General features: G+C 40.8%; 3 protein-coding genes and 1 pseudogene across 4 annotated transcripts; 3 read left to right on the top strand and 1 right to left on the bottom strand.

The window, feature by feature from the left end:
- Nucleotides 1-736: 736 nt before the first annotated feature.
- Nucleotides 737-2845, top strand: LOC121768960 (uncharacterized methyltransferase C3H7.11-like). 2 transcript variants are annotated; one of them, XM_042165575.1, is made up of 10 exons: nucleotides 737-1043; nucleotides 1118-1213; nucleotides 1391-1495; nucleotides 1581-1688; nucleotides 1793-1864; nucleotides 1966-2016; nucleotides 2138-2200; nucleotides 2281-2405; nucleotides 2500-2618; nucleotides 2706-2845. In XM_042165575.1, exons 1-9 carry the CDS (start codon nucleotides 750-752, stop codon nucleotides 2537-2539), a joined length of 954 nt encoding a protein of 317 aa, XP_042021509.1. In that variant the 5' UTR covers nucleotides 737-749; the 3' UTR covers nucleotides 2540-2618; nucleotides 2706-2845. The 2 variants fall into 2 exon arrangements, with proteins under 2 accessions (XP_042021509.1, XP_042021510.1); XM_042165576.1 differs by having other exon boundaries at nucleotides 1581-1692; nucleotides 1812-1864.
- LOC121768959 (U-box domain-containing protein 52-like) lies at nucleotides 2751-6575 on the bottom strand. Its single transcript, XM_042165574.1, has 7 exons — nucleotides 6345-6575; nucleotides 6034-6122; nucleotides 5604-5725; nucleotides 5352-5531; nucleotides 4867-5287; nucleotides 4697-4795; nucleotides 2751-4323 (listed from the first exon to the last, which is right to left on the bottom strand). The coding sequence occupies exons 1-7, from the start codon at nucleotides 6502-6504 to the stop codon at nucleotides 3223-3225; spliced, it is 2172 nt and encodes a 723-aa protein (XP_042021508.1). The 5' UTR covers nucleotides 6505-6575; the 3' UTR covers nucleotides 2751-3222.
- Nucleotides 6576-17137: 10562 nt separating this feature from the next.
- On the top strand, nucleotides 17138-20812 carry LOC121768673 (annotated as a pseudogene).
- Nucleotides 20813-23605: 2793 nt separating this feature from the next.
- On the top strand, nucleotides 23606-25027 carry LOC121768595. The gene has a single exon (XM_042165126.1). It carries the CDS (start codon nucleotides 23606-23608, stop codon nucleotides 25025-25027), a length of 1422 nt encoding a protein of 473 aa, XP_042021060.1.
- Nucleotides 25028-25459: the final 432 nt, after the last annotated feature.

Here is a 25459-nt window from a genome sequence, read left to right as displayed (position 1 = left end):
TTTAACAATCCTTTTTTTTTTAACGAGACACTCTCGTGAGTGCAGACTCACGAGATGTGCGGATCCGACACTGGGACGATGAGGTGACGACAATGGTGAAGGAGGGGGAGATGGCAGCGGTATAAGAGGGGTACTGATGCTAGCAACTAATGGGCGATGGAGGATGGGGAGGAGACGACGATAGAAGGGGAGAAGGAAGTCCGGTGATAAGCACCCAATAAAACACTTACTTGTCTCATGATTTACTCATTACGTATTAAAACTCATACTACTATACAATTTAAGACCCTTTTGTCAATGAGAAGAGATAATATTTAGGTAGTTAAGACACTTTCCCAATCAATAACGATATTATTTTAAATATATTATTTTTTTCATTTCAATAGAATTGGTTCATATTGTGCTTTCTCAAAAATAAATCTCTCTTGCTACACTTATTCTCTTGTCTCTATTTATTAAAAAATTAAAATACATTTTCTCTTAACTAAAAAATTCCATCTAAAATCATAAGTCATCCAATAATATAGTCATCTTAAATGTAACAAGGAACAGTATTTTATTAGTATCATTTTAATTAATGTGGTAATTTAATAGAAAAACCATCCTATAATATAGTCATCTTAAATGTAACAAGGAATAGTGCCATCATTTTAATTAATGGAGTAATTTAATAAGAAAAGTCTACAATAGGAGTAGTAGTAGTATTGATTTATTATTTGTATTTAACTAAAAATACCAATCAATTTGAGATGTTGCATCAGTATCTGCTACAGATGACAGTTGAAGCAATGAACCGGCCGCCGCAGTGGAAGCAGCTTCTCCGCCACCTACCGCCGCCCCCGAGCATAACGACCGCCACTGCATTGCCACCAATCACACTCTCACCATTTTCAATTGGTCATAAAGTTTCCACCCTTTCGCCTAACAATCAATTCAAGCCATTAAGCTGCAAAGCTCAAGGCTTTGCCGACAGTGATGAGCATTACTACTGCAGAAAGTCGCTCAAATATTGGGAAAAATTCTACCAGCGCCATCAAAACAAGGTTTCTTTCAATTATCCTTAACTATCCTAGCTTCAGCACTTGCAATTTTGATTAATTTCCCTTTTTGGTTGCAGTTTTTCAAGGACAGGCATTACTTTCGTAAAGATTGGGGTAAATATTTCTGTGGTGATGAAGAAGGGGTTTCTGCTGATGGGAAAGTGCTTTTAGAGGTAAAGGTTGGATCTTTGTAACTATTAACATATGAGGTGATTTTCAAATAGGTAAACGGAAATCATGCAATGACACCAAATTGCTACCTATTTTACTTGTGAATCGTTTCATGATTGGAGTTGTGAGCTGAAATTGAAGATGATTGTTACATTGAGGTGTATTTTGATGATTGGCAGGTTGGTTTTGGTGCTGGTAATACTATTTTCCCTCTGGTTTCTGTCTATCCTACGCTTTTCGTCCACGCCTGTGATTTTTCGATCGAGGCATTGAATCTTGTTAAGGTTTTGTTCTCTTTCTTCATTGCTTTAGGGGAGTAGAAGGTTTATATAGCCATTTGTCTCACTTTTGTTGTCCAAATAAATGCAGTCTCATTCAAATTTTGATGGGAAACGGATGAATGTATTCACTTGCGATGTTACGAAGGAAGAGCTCTGCAACAGAATCCTGCCTTCTTCTGTTGATCTTGTAACCTTGGTTAGTGAGTACAGTAAACTGCTCTGATTATGTTGTGAAGTATTTGAGAAGCTATTGCATATCATGTTCTTCGTGTGAGCTTCTCTACTCGGATCTTTATGCAGATTTTCATGTTGTCTGCAGTTTCTCCTAAGAAGATGCCTTTCGTGCTACAAAACCTGAAAAAAATACTGAAGGTTTGTTGCAATTAGCATCCGCTTTCGTGACCATTTCCCTTTTCACTCTTCTAGCTTCTGTTTTTTTTTGTGCAAGGTTAATGTGTGGCTTGTTTTCGCAGCCAAATGGTCACGTTCTAGTCAAAGACTACGGTGTTGGAGATTCTGCACAAGTAAGAAAACTGATATGAAATTACTTGTGTTCAGTATCTTGAGAGTCACCGATTATGATATGTTTCAAATTAGTCCCATTTCCACCTATTCATATTCGTATTAAGTAGCTCAAATTTTCAGGTGAAGTTAGAGAACAGAAATCAGATGATCAGCGATAATTTTTATTATAGAGGCGATGGCACCGTATGTATCTGCACCGTTCTTACTTTTGTTCAGCTACTTTTTGACACTATGAAGTTCCAATGTTGTTGGTTCGTTTGCAGTGCTCGTTTTATTTCTCTGAAGATTACTTATCAAATTTGTTTGCGGAAGCTGGTTTTTGCATCGTGGATCTGGATACACACTGCAGACAAGTAGTGAACCACTCTCGAAACATGACATTTGACCGGTATAATCAGATTTTGCTACTTCTGTCAATTCTGTATTTGGTGCTCTGTCAGACTACACTCAGTGATTGTAATTTCGTTCTTGCTTTCCATTAGGCGCTGGATACGTGCCATATTCAAGAAGATCGACTCGTAGTTACTTTTTGTCAATTTTTAACAGCTTCTAAGGGTTTTTAATCCCAGTCGTGATTGATACAAGAGATGATGATTACAAGGTAATTATACATTTTTCAATTCTCAAGCAGTTCTTTTATTGTAACTCGTTAGTATACATGTTGATAACCTAAGATACTCCATTTCAGGGAATATGTCAAGCTTCACATTAATGGATGAAAGCAAGCAGACGATGGGCCTGTTAAAATTTGCTGATATTATGTTTAAGGAAACAAATCATCCATCAGTTCTTATGTAAGAGAATATTGAAACGATAAGTGCCTTTGTAAAGCTGGCAGGAAAATTAGTCATGGTATTTATCTCCGTGAACGTTGTAATTCCTACATAAACTAATTCAAACACTGCCAAAACAAGATTTTGACAGCCCCATTTGGTTTGCTTTGCTGTTCCGTTTATACATCGGCACCAAACCCCTTCTCGTTTTGGTAATCTCTTGCTCGCTCTTTCTCTGTGTATAAGCTCAAGTTTCAGGTTCTGCAGAAAAAGGAAAAAGGTAAAAATGTGCGTCTCTCGCCTCGTCTAAGGTATTTGCAAGCTTCATCTCCATCGTAAACACATTCTGTTTATTGATTATGTTCTCATGTAGTCGTGTCGGCCGATCTGAGGCAAGCCATCTGTACAGATTTGAATTGGTGAATGCATTTATTAGAATCTGTCTTCAGGTTTGATCTGTGAGTCTGTTTCTCTTATCCTATGCAGTTCAGGTAATATCACCGAATCAAGATCCGGCCGATCTCTCTTCCTCAGTTCACAGCATTGTAAGGCCAATTTCGCCATAGCTAGGGCCGCCTCGACTGGCCAGTCCTTCACCGTCCGATCAAGCACCTCCGCAAACTTGCCATCCTCAATTGCTGAGTCAACTACATAGGTCAGTCCCATAGCTGGCTTCGCGGTAAGAATTTGCAGCAACACCACACCGAACGAATACACGTCCGATTTTGTTCCCAGCATTCCCGTCTGCTGATACTCAGGATCTATGTAGCAAAACGTGCCCGCTGCTGCAGTCATGCAGCATTGAGTGATGGAATCAGCCACTGCTGGTGGCACCAGCCTGGATAGGCCGACATCACTGATCTTGCTCACGTAATTTCTGTCCAAGAGGATATTGGCCGGCTTGAGGTCACGGTGCACGAGGGGCTCTGGTCTTGTCCGGTGCAGAAAATTCAGAGCGGTGGCGATTTCTACGGCTATCCTGAAACGGTCTCTCCACGACAAGGGGGGGCTGCCGTTTAGGCAGTTTAGCCTGTCTTCTAAACTTCCGTTTTCCATGTGCTCGTACACGAGGCAACCGTACTCGGGGCAAGCACCTAACAGGATAACCATATGGGGATGCCTCATACGGCTCAGCACCTCGACCTCTCTCTGGAACTGCTTTTCTCCTTGTGACATGTCTGGCCTGAGAACCTTAATGGCAACGCGTGTGTGATCAAGACTCGCTTTAAAGACAGGCCCGTATCCGCCCTCACCGATCTTTTCTGAACCAGCAAAGTAATTTGTCGCTTGTTGGATCTCTTCCATCGCGTACTTCCTGTACTGGACCTCGGTATGTGCTAGCGCGTGAATCGCCTTCTCCTTTTCTTCGGCCTCCACTCTGAATTTCTGCTCCGCAGATTTTCTCTTCACCGACTCCAGCTTTGCTATGCGCTGTGCCGTCTGTGCTAGCTCGACTGCGGCCTGACACTTCAACTTCTCCCTCTCAACCATGGCCATCGCCGTCTCTTTGGTATGGTCACCGTTGATGGCGTCCTGCGACAACACAACAGGTAAGTATCATGAATACCTAATGTTTATTTACAAAAGAGTAATGGCCAATTTTTGTTCTAAACATATGACCAAAATACGAATTCGGTTCAAAACATTCAATTTTTGAAAAACAGGTTTATAACAAATGAAAATATCGACGAAGTAGTCATTTTTTTGGACGGTTCCGTCAAAAAACTAATTGTCAACGCTAATTGCACAAAGGTTTGACCGTTAGTTTTTTGACGTATAAAGATTTCATTTGTTATGGACCTGTTTTTCAAAAGTAAATGTTTTGGACCAAATTTGTATTTTGGTCATATATATTTAGGACCAAAATTGACCTTTACTCTTTACAAAATTATCTCCATTTACTTACCTTATCCGAAGCCGTCTCAGACTCTTGACAGACTGCATTATACATCATTGTGATTCGCTTCATGTCGTGTTTCAATCTCTTGAGCTCGTCCTCTACGTCCTGTAAATACAGAGGTTCGTTGTTGAGCGCGCTACTATCTCTTTTATCCTTATAATGACGTAAAAACTTACAGCGGTTTGTGAGCAGCTCGAAGACTCCGCCATCTGGTACTGGTCTAGATGTTCGTACGATACGTCCGAAGGGAAACTCTGTATATCCGAATTATCACTGAAAGAAGCCATGGAATACGGTGGGCTGACGTCTTTGGTTCGAACTTGCTGAAGATCGTGGTGCTTCATCGACAGTAGGACGTCTGGTACATTCGAGGCGAGCTTCTTCGGTCGAGGCATTTGCCTGCTTTCACCGTCGCTGGACCCGGAGAAATTGCTTTTGCTGTGATAGCTGTGGCCTAAGCCCGTAGATTCGTAGCTAGCGTTTGCTGACTCCCTCGGCGTCATCTGACGAGATTCTCTGCTGTTGAAAGTTGACGACCCGTACCTGCCCCCTTCCAGGTCGGACGTGTAAGAGAAGGAGCTTTTCCAGCTCTCCTGACTGTAAACAGACATTGCCAATCAAGAAAAGAAACAAGAACGAAATCAGTACACAAAGTTCTTACGGGCGAAATTTTGCCGGAAACGGGCTTTCTTGCGAGCCAGAGCTGGTTGTGCTGCCGGGAGTTCTGGTTTCGCTGGCAGATTTCACTTTCTGCGCCTTCACCTTCGACACGGAGTACACGTTGCAGAAATCGGGCGCGATCTTCATTAAAGAACTCGGGACATCGGGGTTCTTGAAGGCCCTGAGAAAGAGAAGAGTTCAAATCTGGCATGGAAGAATGTAACCAAATGATGAAGCTAGGGGTGCTTGCTACCTTGCTATGGCACCTCTACTCGAAGCTCCTACGACCACGTTCACGATGGAGTTCCAGCTGGCGTACTCTGCGAGCGTCGTTGCCACGTCGTTGCCTTGCAGAACCACCTCTTTTACATGAATCTGCAGCCACCAAGATAAAAGAAACAAGGTAAGTTCATCGTGAAGAATTATGTAGATGCAACTAGAGATGTTGCACAATGATGCAATTACAGTGGCGGATTTAGGGGGCGGGCTTAATTTTCCGTTAGGGTCGACCAGAAACGCCATGCCCTCACATATGGAGAAATTTGTAAACATTTTTCGCTCTTTGTTCGTTCACTTCTCACCACAAACAAATTCCATCCAATGGATCCGATCCCAAAATTATGTTTTAGATCCGCTAATGGCGCATTAGAAGTTCTAGTTCGGGAATTAGGTTTGTCGTTTACCCCTTTTCGAGCACAGAAACCGCGATAAGTAAGGAATATTTGTTGTGCTTCAGCTGGAGTTGGGTCTCTCCCCTCTCTATGAACACCATCTGCAGAATACCAGAATTAGCAATGGCTCCAGACTTGATTAGAGAATTAATAAAACAAAATATGAGGATTAGACAATTACCTAAGATTTTAATCCTATTTGAAAATTTCTCCCATTTATGAATTACTTTTACATCGAATTCCAAATATTTTCCCTATTCTGAATCTATCAAATCCAATAACCTAATTAATAAAAAAAAATTTAAAAGAGATGAAACACATACGTGAATCAAAGCCTTGTTGAATTTTAACGTGGGCAAGGAGAATGTGGTTGTCTTTCAACCTCAGTTTTTCGAGGGCCCATTTCACAGCGGCTTGGCTGTTCTTGTCTTTGTCGATGCCCACCGCCGTCGATATTCGGCCCTCTTCATACATATTTGCCATTATTTATATTTATATCGAGATGCGAGGGCAGAGCAGCGGTAGTGCTGGACAGCGGCGTGGATCTATGCTGGTTGTGCGCTACCGCAGCTGCTCGCCCATGCACGTGTTGTTATGTTTTTATTGACTTTTGTGACTATATTTGGGGTAGGGGTTTTACTCTCTATGGTGTTCCTTAAGACATGGGATATCACAACATCATTCTAATTTCTAATACAATCAATGTTACTAATATACTCATTATAAGGGATCATTTCATATAATTACTTATAATAGCAAAATATATATATTTTTCTTAGAGACTTACATGATAGATTATGGGTTGACTTAGAGACACTCACTAGATTATTTGTCAGTTATGATAATCGAGAGAAACCATCTGTTAATAACCAATTCACACGTATTAATCAACCATTAACTGAATTAATCGATAACCAATTAACCTTTTAAGCAACCCTACATACATTAGCTAGCAATATTAGGGCTGCATAAACTAATACGAAATTTGCAAAAGACAACCCGGTGAATCAAAATGTAGATATTTAGATTCAAAACTCTTATTCAATGATAAATATGTAATTTTGAAGGTATTTGATAGTATTTGAATTCAAATAGTATGATTCTTGAAACCCATTTTCACTCGTTCTACAATTTTACACAATACTTTTTCTACAATATTCTAATCTGCTTCAACTACTAGTTTATTACATAACCATTTCACACTAGATAGTCGTTATGAGCAAAAAGGAAAGAAAAGAAAAATTACAAAACCCATATGAATGGGACTTATATAAATATATAATCATATTTAAAGTTGAATAAAGTCCAAACAATCATGGAGAATATAATTTATGCGTCGAATTTAGATTATTTAAATCTTAGTGATGTATTTATCAAAAGATTATACATCAATAAAAAGTATTCTTGCAGGATATAACTAATAATCACATCTTGTATTTAAGTGAACCAAAATCCATATGGTGGGGTGATGGTTTGGCGAATTTTTGATGGTGATGAATGCAGGAAAATACAGATCACGACACCGAGATTTACGTGGTTCGATTTACTGAGGTAAATCTACGTCCACGGGAAGAAAAGAGGGCAGAGTTGTATTGCTTGATCTGTTTTCTACAGCTTACAATACAGACTTGCTATTTGATATTTTATCTCTAGAGAACTCCCTTCGAACTTAACCTTCTTTATCTGATCTGAGTTCTATTTATACCTTGAACTAAGATCGTGGCTTGCATCACCACTAATGATGGTTGTGGATGTCGTGGAGGTCATGGAGATCCTGCATGGGTCCACTATCTTGCATGAGATCCTGCATGAGTCCACTATCTCTGTACTTGGTCCACTATCCTGCATGAGTTGACTATCTTCCAGTTCGGTCGAATACTGAGACCGAACTGCTGAACTATTGCCGAGCAGCTTTAGCCGATCTGAGAGTAGAGCTTGACTGGTCGGCTTTTACCGAGCTGTAGGCTAGGGCCGAACTCTTTGGTAATGCCGAACTGATACTCTTCCTTGGGCTTTGGGCTGATGGGCCGTCACTGCTGTTGGGCTTGTTTAGTCCGTACCCCATCACTACCCCCCCGAAAGACGAAGTGAATCACTTCGGCGAAGCGAGTCACTTCGGCATTCTGGATAAAGGTACGGGGGAGGCTGACGTCAGGGGACGTGCCTTGCGCGTGACTGCATTAAATGCGACAGTAAAATCCGGCCGTTGAATCCTAAAAAGGTGGGATTCGAAACAGTGCGATGATTTTGAAATCTTCTCCGAATCTGATAAATACGTCCTTTCTTCATCAGTTGAACACTTTTGCTATAGCTTCTTCTGCACTCTATCTCCTTTGCGTAAAAATTTCCTTCCGCTTTCAAGAATTTCTTCAGAATTTCTTCAGATTTTGCAAAGAGTAAGAACCATGTCTTCTTCTTCTTCTTCCGAGTTAGGTAGCGGTAGGAAAGGGGGCAAGGGGTCTTCTAGCCGGAAAGAGTCCGGGGAGAAGACTGTAGAATACTTTCACAGCGTCTTGAGTAAGGACACCGTGATATCTCTACACGAAAAATATCTTCTTCCCGGGGGGAAGGCGGTGGTTCCCGACGATGATCATAGGGCTAACGACCCGCCGGAGGGTTATGCCACCGTTTACGAAGCCTGCTTAGAATGCGGGCTTCGTTTCCCTCTTCCCCCACCTTTTGTAGAGCTTCTTGATTTTTTTCAACTCCCTTTAGGTCAGGTGACTCCGAATTCTTGGAGGCACTTGTCGGCTTTTGCTGCCGAACTCCGTAGGCTAGATAAGGATTTGTCTCTGCGGGCAATCCTTAATTTTTTCCAGTTTAAAAGGAAGGGATCTTGGTTTTACTTGATCCCCTTACAGCCTTTTAGGGCCTTCTGCAAAACCAAGTGGCCGAAATGGCAAAACCGTTTCTTTTTTTATAATAGGACTTCGGCTCCGGGCTTTCCTTGGAGAGGGCCGAAGTCCGTGATTCCCCATCCTCGGTTAGAACCGTTGGCCGAGCTCGAGGGCGAGCTCAATAAGATTCCTATGATTAGGAAACAATACTCGGAAACTGAGCTCGTCAAGGGCGACCTCGTGTTCAATATCTCGTCTTCGGACGAAGAGACTGAGGGTGAGGATTTGTTTTTTATGCCTTACTGCTTTAGCGGCGAAAACTAACCTTGTTTCCTTGTTTTTCGGTAGTGAACATATTGAATAAGCTGAGCCGCAAATCTTCGGAGTCCAAGGAGCCGGAGAGGCCGAAAACCACCAGCTCGGCGTCTGATGCCGAGAGGACTCCGAAAAGGCAAAAAACCTCTTCGGATCCGAAGAAGCCGGAGTCGACTTCGGCAAAGGGGAAGGGGAAGGCCCAGAAGCCCCCGAGAGCGCCAGAGAAAGACGTGGTCTTGGCGCCTCCTTCGGAACATATCTGTGAGCCGTTTTTATGGCCCACGGACTTCGCCGAGGTGAATTCTCTTCTTGATTTTCTGGCCTTGCTTTTTTCCTGTATTTTTTGTGGCCCCTTTGTTGACTTTTTTCTTTATCCATTTTCAGAGGAACGATATGCTCTCCAAGCTCGTCGCCGTCGAACTCTCCAAAGCGTCCAATGACTATGCTGAGATGCAGAGGAAGTTGGCGGCTGCTTGTCATCGGGCCGAACAGGCTGAGGCTAACTTTGAGAAGGCCAGAGCTGCTAGGATTTCGGCCCAGGATGAAGCTCAGTTTGCCAAAAACCAGCTCGTCATCCAGCGAGAGCAGACGAAACGGAGGGATGCTGCTGCCGTGGTTGCCCAAGGGGAGGTTCTCCGTGCTTTCGCGGAGAAACTCTTTCTGAGCAACCAATTTTCAGCCTTTGTCGGTGATCTGCTGAAACTGATGACCGATAAAGCCGAGCAGGGTCCCGAAGTCATCCTGCCGCTGTACGGCCGAGAGATAGCAGCTCGGCTTCAGAGTCTGCCGGTGCTTGAGGAGCTTGCTTCGTCCTCGGTCCTGCTTTCTGCAGACCAAGTTCGTAGTTGCCGAGCTGACCGCGATGAGAACATGGAGGCTATCTTTGCCTCCATAGGGTCAGTTTCACCCGCTCCAATTTTCCATGGAGAGGGTGAGACCGAGCAGCATGAGCGGCAGACCGGTGATGAGCAGGCCGAGCAGGAGGCGCAGCAGATCGGCTACGGTGGCGCCGAGCAGGCTGGGGAGAGCAGGGAGGCCGAGGCTGAAGCTGAAGCAGACAAGGAGAAGGAAGCTGAACCTCACCGAGAAGGCGGAGACGAAGCTAGCGGAGTATGATTTCATCTTCCTTCTCTTAGTTTAGTTTCTTCCTTCTTGTAAAACGGCCTTGAAGCCCTTGTGTAGAAAATTTTTTTTCTTATGAATGAAAAAATTCTTCTTTCTGCTCTTGTGTCTTCGTATAGCCTTTCGTACTCTCTTACTCCTGTTGTGGTTTACTACCTGCTCGGTAAGCTGAAATGCCGAACTGACGTAGCTGCTTTGTATTCTTAACTCTCAAGGAGCTGGAGGTACTTCACTGGAAGCGGCTGTACTCTTCGGCTTTAGACGAAGCTGAGAAAAGAGCCATAGCTGACCAGGTGAAGAATGACGAACTCTTGGCTCGTTCAGTGAAGCTGGAGGCCGACAATAAGGACTTAGAGTCCGAAAAGAAAGATCTGGAGGCCGAGCTGAATACCGCCGTCGCTGAGAGGACTGCGTATGAGGATTTCATCTGCAGGCGCGGGGGAATGACCATCTCTGAAGTTCAGGAACGAGTTGACGAACTGTGGGAGGAATATAATGTACTCCGGAGGAACAATGCGCTGGAGAGCTCGGCTTGCCAACAAGTCGTGAAATCATTGCGGCGCTGGGCTTCTCGGTACGACATAGTTCTTTCCCGGCGTCCCTCAATTGAGAGATTCCTCAGGCATTTCCCGCCAACAGATGCTAGTACTCCAGCTCAAACCTCTGATTCACTTGCTCAAAACCCTACTCCAAGTCAGCAACGAACTCAGGGACAACCAGAGACGTCAAGTCGAGGACGGACTGAAGTTCGCAGAGGAGCTGTGGTTATGAGTGAGCAAGATCGGCAAATGCTTCGTGAAGAGACTCTTCGCCGCCGAGGTGCTAGGGCTTCCCGGGCTCAGAGAAGAGGTGGCAGGTCGATTAGAGCATCTCGTCGACCTGCTTATTCTGCAGCTGCCTGGAACGCCCGAACTCAGCTTCACGAGGATTTTGTGAATAGGTGGCTCAACTTTAGCAACCCTGGACAGTAGAATAGTCCTTTGTAATAGCGTAACGCCATTTTGTAGGGTAGCGGAGTTGTATGCCGAACAAGATTTAAAAAATGAAATCTTCATTTCGCTTCTAACACTGCGTATTAACAGCTCAGCGAAATAATTTCATCGTACTTGTCCTCGGTCTTATGAAGTAAACTTCTTTGACCGGACATGGTCCTCGGTCTTATGAAATAAACTTCTTTGACCGGACTCGTCTTCGGTCTGATGAAATAAACATCTTTGACCGGACTCGTCTTTGGTCTGATGAAATAAACATCTTTGACCGGACTCGTCTTCGGTCTGATGAAATAAACATCTTTGACCGGACTCGTCTTTGGTCTGATGAAATAAACATCTTTGACCGGACTCGTCTTTGGTCTGATGAAGTAAATTTCTTTGACCGGACTAAGCTTGTGTCCTAATTTGGCGAGTTTTATCGCTTGGATCGGACTTTCCCTTGTCCTAATTCGGCGAGTTTTATCGCGTGGATCGGACTATCCATTTGTTGCAGTTCGTTTCAGACGAATTGCTTGTTTTTTTTAAGCCGAATTGTGGTCTTGTATCCTCTTTAGAAGCTTGGACTTCACAATCGTTGGCTTATTGCAGTTCGTTTCAGACGAACTGCTTGTTTAAGCTGAATTGTGGTCTTGTATCCTCTTTAGAAGCTTTGACTCACAATCGTTGGCTTATATATGTTCTAAAAAGGGGATCAGCCTTTGAAGAACAAGATACCTCAGTAACATTTGTAAGAGACGACACGCACATAGACAGACAAAACACACCTAGACAAATAAAAAGCACATAGAGACAAAAACGCACATAGCCTTAGGACCGAACTAGACACAAGACAGACTGACCGGACTGTCTCTTACAAATGGAACTTTTTGAGGTTGGAAACGTACCATGTTCGGGGTACTTGTGCTCCTGACACGTGAGTCAATTTGTAAGACCCTTTGCCGAGGACTTCTGACACCCGATATGGACCTTCCCATGTGGGTTCGAGTTCGCCCAGCTTTTCTGCTCGGCTTACTTCGTTGTTTCTCAAGACGAGATCTCCCACTTGAAATTGCAGCTTTTTCACCCTTTGGTTATAATACCGGGCTACTTGCTCCTTGTACTTGGCTGCTTTTATGCAGGCCAATTCTCTTCTTTCTTCGGCAAGATCTAGTTCGGCTCTCAGTCCGTCACCATTCATTTCTGAGGAGAAATTGAGTTCGGGGACTGGGTATGCCGATCTCAACCGGAATCACGGCTTCAGTGCCGTACACCATCGAGTTCGGCTCCGGTGTGACTTCGGTCATTTCGCCTGCCTCTGACTCCGGCTGCTGTGATTGCTATGCTTGATGGTGCCGAACTGATTGCTCGGCACTTTTAAGCGCAATCTGCGAACACACTTGCTCTTTTTCGATCACCTCGGATGACCGCTATCCCTCCTTTGGTGGGGAAGGTGTTCGGCGAGGAAGCCTCTGATCGCTATGATCGGGCTTCTTTTTGTCTTCTCTAGATGAGCTGTCTAAAGACCGTTTTCGACGGTCTGCCTCATCGGCACGAGAAAACTTGTCCGCAATGTCCCACATCTCTTGAGCTGTTTGCGGACTGCATTCCACGAGCTTTCTGTAGAGAGCTCCGGGCAGGATTCCATTTTGGAATGCCGAAATGACAAGTAGATCGTTGAGATCATCTACTTGTAGGCATTCCTTGTGGAATCTCGTCATGAAGTCGCTGATCTTTTCGTCGCGACCTTGACGTATAGAAAGCAGCTGAGCCGAAGTGATCCGGGCTTCCGCTTTCTGAAAGAACCTCCTGTGGAAAGCATCCATTAGATCTCGGTAAGATCTAATGCTGCCTTGGGGGAGGCTATCGAACCACCTTCTCGCGTTCCCGATAAGCAGCTCGGGGAACAGCTTGCACATATGGACCTCATTGAGACCCTGGTTCGCCATATTATACTGATAGCGTCCCAGGAAGTCATGAGGATCCACCAACCCGTCATAAGTCATCGACGGAGTTCGGTAGTTCTGTGGAAGGGGAGTTCGGGTGATATCGTCCGAGAACGGAGTCTTCAATGCTCCGTACATGGCGAACCCGACATCTCTTCGGTATGGAGGAGATGGAAATCTCCTGTGATTTCGGCACCGAGGAGGGACAGGAATATGTCGGGGTGGAGGATTCTTCTTCCTGGAAGACACGGCACTACTGCGGTAGTGACTTTCATGTCTGGAGGAGGAGGGAGAATCCACCGTTTTCGTCTTCGGCTGTTGGCTCTTTTGCAGGAAGGCTAAGAACTCATCCTGCTTCTCAGCCAAGAACAGCTTGACAGCCTCATTCAAATCAGGCTGCTGGGAAGACTCGGTGTGTGGACCTTTTGAGCGGCTTGTTCCTTCATCGTGAAAACTGGAAGTAGCTGTCTCCCGAGGCTGTTTTCCGGACCTGCGGGCTGGGCTAGCTTCCTCATGGTTTTCACGAACGGTATTACGGGTAGTATGTGATCTGGTATGCATTTTTTTGGGGTGGAAAAAGGGTCAAAAATTCGCTTTATCACAAATTTGGTTCTCTGTTTCCCACAGACGGCGCCAGTGATGGTTTGGCGAATTTTTGATGGTGATGAATGCAGGAAAATACAGATCACGACACCGAGATTTACGTGGTTCGATTTACTGAGGTAAATCTACGTCCACGGGAAGAAAAGAGGGCAGAGTTGTATTGCTTGATCTGTTTTCTACAGCTTACAATACAGACTTGCTATTTGATATTTTATCTCTAGAGAACTCCCTTCGAACTTAACCTTCTTTATCTGATCTGAGTTCTATTTATACCTTGAACTAAGATCGTGGCTTGCATCACCACTAATGATGGTTGTGGATGTCGTGGAGGTCATGGAGATCCTGCATGGGTCCACTATCTTGCATGAGATCCTGCATGAGTCCACTATCTCTGTACTTGGTCCACTATCCTGCATGAGTTGACTATCTTCCAGTTCGGTCGAATACTGAGACCGAACTGCTGAACTATTGCCGAGCAGCTTTAGCCGATCTGAGAGTAGAGCTTGACTGGTCGGCTTTTACCGAGCTGTAGGCTAGGGCCGAACTCTTTGGTAATGCCGAACTGATACTCTTCCTTGGGCTTTGGGCTGATGGGCCGTCACTGCTGTTGGGCTTGTTTAGTCCGTACCCCATCATGGGGCAATCTTTATCTTCATAATATGGGCAAGAACCAAGTAGAAGGCCAATGTGATAATTATTTTTTTCTTTTGCTTTTGGTTTATTTTGTAGGAGTAATTTTTTAGTATATCCACAAACTAGGTCCCAGTATGATGTAAGACTAATGACGTAAAACGATGCAATTTATGATTTATTCATTATTGAAAAAACCATTCTATTTGAAGTACTACTTAAGTAGGAGTAGTTAATTGGACAAATTTATAGTAGTAGTACATAAAAAAATTAGGCATACCACATTTTTTCATTAGTGCATAAAGGGAACAAGGAGTACAATTTTTGCCCCAATTTTTATACATTATTATTATTATTATATAGTAATATATGTGCCACAAAATTCATATTTTCTTTGTTTACGAAAAATAGATTCATTTTTCAATGTTTGTACGTCCAACAAATTAGTTCCATTTCTATCTATGGAAACTTTTTACCGGGTTTTATTTTTATTTTTATACTTTACTTATATTTACATGGACAATCTTTGAATGATTATTTTAGCCACTTTTATTATAAAAAAAATACTAATACGTTTCTACAAATTTCTGTTGACAAAGTTATCATTGCTTGGAAGAAACAAAAGACTCAATCAAAAAATAAAATAAATATTGTGTAATTTGCTTTTGTTTTTGTATTTGAAATGTGTAACTTTGAAATCTAACAATGTTTCAAAATATAGTAATTTTAGTATATTTATTTTTTCATAATAATACTGAGAAAGCACATTTTTCTTTTTAAAATGCATTACTCTAAATGACACATTCTTAAAATGAAAACATCACTCTCTCAATTTTATTCTTTCTTATAACTTCACTTTATTTTCTTTTCCCCCAACTCATAAAATAATACTACTAATATCCCGTGCCAAATAAGATTTGCTCTATTTAAAATTAGCAGGAAGGAATAATTATTTGTCACACGATCCACATTAAAATGAAAGTCATAGATGCACCACTTCATTTCATGGTCTTTTCTATACTATTTACATGAGTGTAATTTAAACTAGTACAGTACAATTTATTTTCGGAACCTTTGAAATAATTTTCTTTGTAACCGAAATTAGTTGAAAATTGAAAAAAGTGAGAAAAAATTAGGTTAATTCTCTCTCCCTCTCTAGTTTTGATTGGGCCACGTAGACACGAGTGTGGGGCGGTGGGTCTGTGTCAGACAGTCAGTCACCATTGGATTTTTTTGATACACCAAAATAATTAAAACTTATTTAATGATCATGTACATGTCTATTCTTATTTGAGCAAAAAATATTTAGTGTCTTTTCAATCTTAAAATTTGTAAGTTGAATTTCTTGAATTGAGTTAAGATTCTAACGAATAGATTCTGCCAACGTGGGGCGTTTTTAGTTGGATTTCTAAAAAAGCGAATTATGATTTATCGTAGTTAGAACAATAAATTAAGAAGGTAGAGTTTGTAATTAGAAATGAGATTTCTTTAATAAGTGTAGAATCACACATGCTGACCTCCAATTTGCATAATATTTTGTGATGAAGACATTAACATTTTTTCAACTTTATGTAATGAAATTACATAATTTTACGTTTATCTTTTATTAAGTTAAAAAAAATATACTTATCATTTTCTCGTTCGTTCACTACAAATTACTGTAAATCATTTTCACCAAATCAATTAATTTCTTAAAATTATATTCTAGATCCACTACGAAATCACGGATATAATAAAGTCTATTAAATGAAAAGTTCATTAAAAATTCTAGAAAAAAATGTTTGCATAAAAAAATCACTGTAAAGCAATATTTATCGTCAAATTTAAGCATATATAAAACCATTTAAGATTAAGTGTCTCAGTTGGAAATTACACATAGTACAAGTTTTTGTCAAAATAATGAAGTCCCATTCATGAATTTGGGTGAATACAATTTTCAAGCACAAACTCAACTATATTGAAACAAATTCTTACAACTCGAACAAGATGAAAATAGAAAAAAGGAATATTGATTTCATATGGCTGGAGAATGGCCTCCTCACCTACAACCACAACCTTGCATTTAAAATTAGCTTATGGAAGATTGCATCTGTTATTTTTTTTAAATTTTATGTTTTATTCTATATATAGTAGTGAGGACAGGTGGTGTGCTTCATGTCCATGTCATGAAGAGGCTGAGAAATATTTATTGTAAGCACAATCCTAAGAGTATTTTGTCTCCTTTTTTTTTTTTAGACTGCTGCTAAATGGTCATAATGTGACCGGCCATAAAGAGTTAATTTAGTCCATTTACATGTATAAAAAAATTAGAATTATCGATATAAACTTATATGTGTGTAAATGGACTTGTGAGTTGATACTTATCTTTGAATTCCATTACGTAAAACACATTAATATCACGAATTACTGTATACGTTAAGCAACAATCAAGAAATGACAGTAGTAATAAGTTGAGCAAAAACTACGAAAGAGCAACACCAACATGTTGAGCAACATATAATGAAGATGATATAAAAGTAAAATCAAGTAGTATTAAACCAAAAATTTGAAAAAAAATCATTTTTTTTATTATTTAATTAATTTATGGTTGGCCATAATGTGGCCGTATACCATTATTCTTTTTATAATAGGTAATTTTCATTTCCTTTTCTACTCAAAAGCATTGATTGGAGTAAGATAATTGAGTCTACACGTGTCCATTGTAGATTCTTCAATTCCTAAAAGCTTTTCCACACACATCTCTTTCTCTCTCCACCTCCTCTCTCTCCTCTCAATCCCTCAAGCTTGAAGCTTGAAGGATGTGAACACATAAAAAAATTAAATCTGCATTATTGCTGAGCTAACCCTTGAGTCATTTCTATTCTTGGCATGTTTGTGATGCTTCACATCGATTCTTGGTAAGATTCCTTCATTTTTTCATCTTTTACTTCGATCCCAGGTGAAAAAAATTGGTTCTTGGATGTGATAGTTCAGCTCCTTTTGTTATTAATTTGTGGGTTTCCTGCTTTATGAAGTAATTGTTGTTAAAGATTGAATCTTGATTGTTTTTGGGGGGAAGTCAGAGATTTGTTTGATTATAATTGAGAGGCTGAAAATTGTTGCATTAGATCCATGAAACCTGTATTCCATGTGGCAAAAAGCTAGCATCTTTGTGAGTGTTTTCTTGTGAATCTTGATGAGTTTGGTTTCCTTTTTCTTCCTATGTTGTTTCTCACGAGTTTCGTTTCCTGGATTCGGATAAGGGTTTGTTATTTGTCCTTTTCTGCATCTCTTGTGAATTACTGGAGTACTATATAAGAGGGTTGTGATTTCTTGTTGAAGAGGAAGAATTTGTTAGCTTTAGATATCAGATTCTTGGAAAAAAAAGCTGTTCTTTATATATCTGATTTATTTCTGTTTAGATCTCTGTTTTATGAAACTGTGATTAGTTTGTTCTGTTGTTTCATGGGAATCTGTTTTGTTGATTCATGTGGTTTTTAGTTCTTTGTGAGGTGGGATATCAGCTTGTTAGCTCTCAAATCGTTGCGTTTCAACCTCGTGATCTGGCTAATGCATGTCTCCGAGAGTCCTCAAGGTTCGGTTAGAAGCTTGCGTAGCCTCAAGAGAGCTAATTGATGGACGAGATGTGTCCAACGATTGCAGTTACAGTTAGCTTAGGTAACCCCGTGTGCGAAAGTCACAAGGAGACTGCACGGCTCAAGCTTGAGACAGCCAGCGATGGTGCTGGACGGTATTTCTCGTTCTAGTTCGGATAACACGGAAAGCAGCAATGTTCCAGTAGTGCCCCGGGGAAGTGAGGCGAAACGTGATCTGTCAGAGACGATGGCTGAAAATTGTCAGTTCGGTAGTGATGCTCAGGAAAGTGAAGAAGACGAGGTTCTCTCAATCGGGGAAGGCCCTGACTTGAGTAGTGTGGAGTTGGTCCCCTTAGATTCTTGCTCAGATCTAACCGTGCCTTTAGATACCGCACCGGAGTCCAGCTTACCCATTGCTGTCGAGATCGAGGGTGTTGATAACGGCCAGATAGTTGCAAAAGTCATCAGTGTGGAAGAAAGAAACACTAAGCGGAGGTTATCTCACGATAACCTCACAGTAGCTACTACACAAGATGAAGAATGCTTGAGTGGGCCTACTATAAAGGCGTCGGTAGTTTCTCTCAAGTTATCGGGTGAAAAGGATCCTAGCAAAGGTGGGGTAAAGAGTGTGTACGAGTTGGATTGTCTGCCTCTTTGGGGTTCAGTTTCCATCATTGGACATAGGCCGGAGATGGAAGACGCTGTTGTAGCCGTTCCTCATTTCATGAAAATTCCCATCAAGATGTTCATCGGTGACTATAAGATAGACGGGATAAGTCAAACTCTGACTCACCTCACTTCACACTTTTTTGGGGTATACGATGGTCATGGTGGATCACAGGTCTGTGAGGCTTCTTTATGTTGTTTTTTTCTTTCTCGTCCCAGATGTCATGATATAATAAATAAATAGTCGGTTATAACGCAATTTTTCTCATGTTTTCATGTGAGCAGGTTTTTGTTTGTGTATATATTGGTATTTAAATTTCTGTTTTTGCTTTATTTATATATATTTTTTGGTTGGCCGCACTCGTTTTACTATTATAAGCCTTTAGACCGTTGCATAAGAAATAGAAGCCGAATTGTTTAGTTATATTTGTAGAGATTGGGAGGTGAGTTTGTTGAGAAGACGATTACTTATTCTCCTTTTATCGATTCATTGCTAATAGCATCAGTTTTATAGGTCGCAAATTATTGTCGTGAGCGTCTCCATTTAGCTTTAAGAGACGAGATAATAAATGTCAAAGATAATCTGGTTAACGGGAGCAGCCAAGCCTCCCAAGATGCTCGACAAGTGCAATGGGAGAAGGTGTTCAATAGTTGCTTTATAGAGGTCGATGACGAGGTCAGTGGAAAGGTGAGCCGAGTTATACCCGTAGAAGATGCAAGTGTGTCTAATTGCGCCTCAGAACCCGTTGCACCTGAAACTGTTGGATCCACAGCGGTTGTTGCAGTTGTTTGTTCATCCCATATTATAGTTGCTAATTGTGGAGATTCGAGGGCTGTCCTTTACCGTGGTAAAGAGCCAATCGCACTCTCGGTTGATCATAAAGTAAGCTTTTATGTTTTTCTTGCACACTGTCGTTTTCCCGGTCAATTTTTGTTGGCCACCCTTGATTTGTTCGTTGCAATTTCACTTTTCAGCCAAATAGGGAGGATGAATATGCTAGAATCGAGGCGTCTGGTGGCAAGGTGATACAATGGAACGGACACCGTGTTTTTGGCGTTCTCGCGATGTCACGGTCTATTGGTACGTCGCTTTCTATGAATGTTTCGTTACGTCTTCACTTACGTTTCTCGTGCGCGTGCTTATAGAAGTTATATTATATTCTTCATCAACGTATGCAAGATCCGGTCCGGAATTGCGGCGATTTTATATTGTGAAATCGGTTTCGCGTTTTGTTTGTTGTATTTAAGAGCATGGTCTATTGATTAAGTTGATTCTCGAAGATTTGATCGTAATTTATTATCCTAATCTCCGTGCAACTCGACGTCGTTTCGGAAGATAATCAAAATGTTTAAAGACTTCTTTGATTGCCTTTTACATATTTCTAGAACACATACAACTTCGTAAGACGGTCTGCCGTGTCGAGGCCTGGTTAGTCGAGACATCGAAATCCGTTGGATGCCTTGAATATCGGGATTCAAGTCATCACCCGTCCTAGGGTATTATTGTCTCTCCACATTTTTAACCTCGTTTCGCCTAATTTTATTGATTGTTTCGTTCGTGCAACAGGTGACCGATACTTGAAGCCATGGATCATACCGGAGCCCGAGGTCACGTTCGTCCCTCGAGCCAGGGAAGACGAGTGCCTCATCTTAGCCAGCGACGGCCTATGGGATGTGATGACGAATGAGGAAGTATGCGACCTAGCACGGAAACGGATCTTAATCTGGCACAAGAAGAACGGGACGAACCCATTACCGGACCGGGGCCAAGGAGTCGATCCTGCAGCACAAGCAGCAGCGGAGTACCTCTCGAACGTAGCCATGCACCGGGGGAGCAAGGACAACATATCGATAGTCGTCGTCGACCTCAAAGCCCAAAGGAAGTTCAAGAGCAAGTCTTGATCAAGCCATGGTATGATATTAGGCTCTTTATATACAACACAATATATATTACTATCTCATTATTACATAACTTGTCCATTTATTTTTCATATGGGCTTGACTTGTTTATGAGAATATAGTGTATCAGTTTGTAACATAGATGCAATATGAGAAAAATGACCTTTGTATGAATTTTTGGCTACCATCAAAATTCTGTGTAAATCTTAATATATATGTCTTGCTTTGTATGTGGGATTTTTCATAAATGTCTTATACTTTCAATAATGGTAAATTTCATTTTAAAAGTCTTGTTGAATTATTTGAGAATGTTTAGCAAAGTGAAGATTTCATAAAAAATGATGCAATTAACTATTTCTACCACATCAAACTATAATAATGATGCAACACATTGAACTTCTCAACTGTGAAAATTATAAATTGCATTAAATAAGAATAAAATAAGATAAAGAAATAAAATAAAAATCAGTTAAAACGGACTGAGTAACGAGATGCCTGCACGTTTTCGTCATCTCAATATAGAAAAAAATACTAATAATAGAATAATATGCAATGTTTTAATTTAATGTTATTTAATTTTTTAATTTATTGGCAGCTATTATTATATTTATGTTTGTGTATTTTTTAGAATATTTGAGTGATAATGATAAAGCTATGGACCGTTGCAGCAAAAGACTACAGAATCGTCTTGTCTCTTTCAATCCTTTCTCATAATGTCTCATAATATCTTTATTAATCAAAGTTGGATTATGATGAAACCTATATCAACTTTAAATGGTTTTATTAATAATTGTATCCAAACAGCTAAAATTTATCAATTTTGTTCGAGATTTTTCAGATTAATCTATAACCTTTAATAACTGTAATAATTTAATAACTGTAATATACAGTTATTAAAGGTTATAGATTAATCTGATACTATCATTTTAAAGTAATTTTTTAAAACTATTTTTTATTAAACTGAATTGAACTATGGAAGTATGAATACTCAATCAATTTTCAGGGATAGTAAAATTGATTTCTCTTTATATCTAATTTGATTGGTACCAAATAGTTGTGTCCATAATCGAAAAGGTGAATAATATTTGTTCACAAATTATGTAGCACTATTTTTTAAATTTTTGTGTCAAATTGGAAAAAAGAATAATTTTTTTAAAAAAAAGTGATAGTAGCCTCAATATATGTATGTGAATACTAAATACGTACATTTTCTGAATGGAATTTGCTATTGTGTACAATATATCTCTAGTCAAGAAAGGAATATCTAGCTACCTAGCTAAGATTTTTATTATTGTTTCTATAATAGAGATGCTCATCTTGGTAAATTACATATTACACAATTTAATTTTCTACAATCTTCAACCCATAAAAATAGTTTAAAAATATTTATGTAAAAAATGACTCGTGTCCAAACTTTCTATGCAAGTGTTTATAACAACAGTATGGGCAATAGCTGGCAAAAATTTGACATTTGCTATTTTTCATGTGATAACAACTTTGATTTGAAGATTGCTTATGAATGGTTTAATAATAATTGACTTAATTCACATAAATCCAAAGGAGATTGAGTATTAGGTGAAGCAATTATGTAGTAGTAGATAATTTTGACTGTAGAGATAATTTAGTAGGAGTATAACTTCTTTCCAATTTTAAGATGTACTACTAAATTTATCTAGACCTTAGGTGTTAAATTTATAAACATATCGAGAAATACTATTTTTTGTGACATTCTTTGAGCTGGATTAATAAATTATTGCATTGATTTGTTCAATAATTTAATGCTTTGTATATATTGTAAAAATTCCATTTGATACCATTAGAAAAATAAAATTCCGCGTATTGATTTTACAATCTTAATGGATGTTCACATTTGTTCACATTAGAATTGCCAAACAAAAACTTTATGGTTAACTGATATTTAGTTTTGTATCAATATGAATATAATTCTATGTATAATCAGTATAAAATGAAATGCTATGCTATGTAATTGGAGTAAGAGATACTTATAATAATGTTGAGCAAGAGATAATTAATGTCATTATGAGTCTCAATATTTCAACTATATTGCCAATTAAATGAAAATTTGCTTTTGATACCCTTTATTTTGATTCTCATCTTATATTATTAGTTTCACTATCATACGTTTAGATTTACACGCTTACATCTCGAATCATCGAAAAATCATAAATCCACCAATATTCGCCTCAATCACTTTGCTGCTAGACGACAAGACTTACTGTGGACCACTGAATAAGCATATAAAAATCATCTCTGAATCCATGTAAAAATTAATGCTTCATCAGTCCACGATTATGAATCTTATTTTTTGACAAATGTTTTAAGAAATTAGTATCAGTTTGATAAAGATAGTCAAATGTTGATACATTTTTATATATTTTTTCCATTCCCTATAAAATAATACTACTCCATTTTTTTTTGTCATTTTAGAATGTCTTAAAAAATTATTTCATTTTCTATTTTTGATTTTTTTTCATTACACATTACAATATATATGAGTCTCATTATTCACCATTAATTTTATAATAAACGTTAATAGAATGCGTTAATATAAAATGAGACTTTTATTAATAGACGAATAAAAATATTAGTAAGAAACTCATCTTTCGTACGGAATGAGTATTTTTCTACAAATCAAAAGATCAAAACAAGATTTTTGCAACTATACAATAAAGTTGGGCTGTCATTCTTACAATAACATGCAATCACCCAACACGTTAAATGCCAGTTTGGATTCCAGAAACACTACACTTTATGCATATATATCCTTTTCCAAAAAATAAAAAATTACAGATTTCAAGAAAGTATTCCAATTCCAACCCCATAAATTATTTATAAATAAACAATTCCCACTACAATTCCATTTCCATTTCCATTTCCATTTCCATCTACACACCCTTAATCCAAAAACCCATTGCAAAAACATCCCCAAAACCTACAAAAAGCAAAAGTTGCCAAACAAAACAACCACTTTTTTTCCACTAAAGCAAAAGCAACCCCAAAAAATGGAAGAAGATGGAGATTGTGGTGGGGAAGACCTCACCCCCTTTTGGGTCCAAAGCACCACCAATCTCCGTCGCTCCGACCGCCTCCGCCGCGGCGTCGCCGCCGTGTTCTTCAGCTCGGGGCTGGTGGTGTTCCTCCTCTTGGTAACAGCTGCTTTTTTCTTGGCTTTTGTAGTGCCCTCAACCATTTCTCTTAGTGCCAACATTTTTAAACCTAATAGTGTCAAGAAAAGCTGGGATTCTTTGAACATTGCTCTTGTTTTGGTTGCTGTAGTTTTTGGGTTTCTTAGTAGAAATAGAAATGAGGAGAGATCCCCATTGTTTGATGAGTTTCAGCCTTCTCCCATTAAGGAAAATCAATCCCAGAACCCAATTCATGAGGAAAAATCGAGTCTTTATGATTATCATCAAGAAAAATCGAGTCTTTATGAGTACCATCAAGAAAAATCGGATCTTTATGAGGAAAAAAATTTGAATTTGAGACGAAGCAGCAGTTCATATCCTGATCTGCGTGAATTCTCATCTTCTTCTACAAATTGGAGCTATGGGGATCATCAGAGGAGATTTTTCGATGATTTTAATGTCGATTCGAGCCGGAGCTCGGATGCGGCGGAGATCCACCACCACCGCCGCCACCGGAGCTTGGAGCAAGTTGATTATCTGGCTTCGCCGCCGCGGATTAAGACTGTTGTTGTGGATACATTGGTGTTTAAACCCACTGCGGGAGGAAAAATATTTCCGGCTGAATTGGCGGCGCCGCCGCCGGGGGAGGAGGAGGTTGCGGAGAGGGTGGTGGGTGATGGTGCGGCGGTGAGGGAGGGGAGATCGAGCAGGAGATTTTATAAAGATTCGAATTTGATGAATCCCGTCTCGGCGCCGAAGCCGCCTCTGCCGTCGGCGGAGGAAGCTCCGCCGCCGGAATTTCAAGAAAGTGAGAAACGGAGCCGGGAAAGAGCGGCGCGGAAAAAGGAAAAGTCGAGCAGAAGGCAGGTTTATAAAGATGCGGAACCCACAAATCCAATTGCGACGCCTCCACCGCCACCGCCACCTCCGGCACCGCCGCAGCAGAAGAGCAGCAAGAGTGAGAGAAGACGCGGCGGCGTGGCGGCGAATTCGACCAAAATCTTCTTGAATTCTCTCTACGGCAAGAAGAAGAAGAAGCAGAGGCAAAAGAGCGTAGAAAATGTGGATTCTCTCCTCCACGAAGCTCCTCCGCCGCTAAGTTTTCAAATTCCGCCGCCGTCGCCGCCCCCCACCACCGCCTCCCCCACCACCGCCTCCCCCGCCGCAGCAGCCGTCATCGGTCTTTCACACTCTGTTTTCATCCAAGAAGCCCAAAAGAAAAAGAACCATAACCGTCACAGTGGGGCCCCTCCCACCATCTCCGCCACCAGAATCGCCGCCGCATGCGGCGGCGCGTGACCCATCACCCACATCCCACGCGCCACCGCCACCAACTCACAAGCCGCCGAAGCCTCTTAAGATGAACAACTTCGACAGACTAGAAGAAGCCTCGAACAGCGGCGGCGAGTCCCCGTTCCGCCGCAGTCCGCCGCCGCCACCGCCGCTGCCGCCGTTGCTCTTGAAAACTCCGGCGTGGAGGTTTGTGGTGCAAGGCGACTACGTGAGGGTGAACAGCAGCAACAGCTCGAGGAGTGGCTCTCCGGACCTCGATGAAACGGACTCCGACGTCACGCCGTCGGCGGAGGGCGGCGGCGGCGTGGCGGCGGTGTTCTGCCCGAGCCCAGATGTGGACACAAAAGCTGAGAGCTTCATCACTAATTTTAGGGCCAAATTGAAGCTTGAGAAGATCCATTCCATGAAGAAAAGAGATGTAGGCCCATCTACTCTTGG

This window comes from Salvia splendens, chromosome 15, assembly GCF_004379255.2.
Source record: "Salvia splendens isolate huo1 chromosome 15, SspV2, whole genome shotgun sequence".
In the NCBI taxonomy this organism is placed as follows: Eukaryota; Viridiplantae; Streptophyta; class Magnoliopsida; order Lamiales; family Lamiaceae; genus Salvia; species Salvia splendens.
This window is presented reverse-complemented; position numbering and strand designations above follow the sequence as displayed.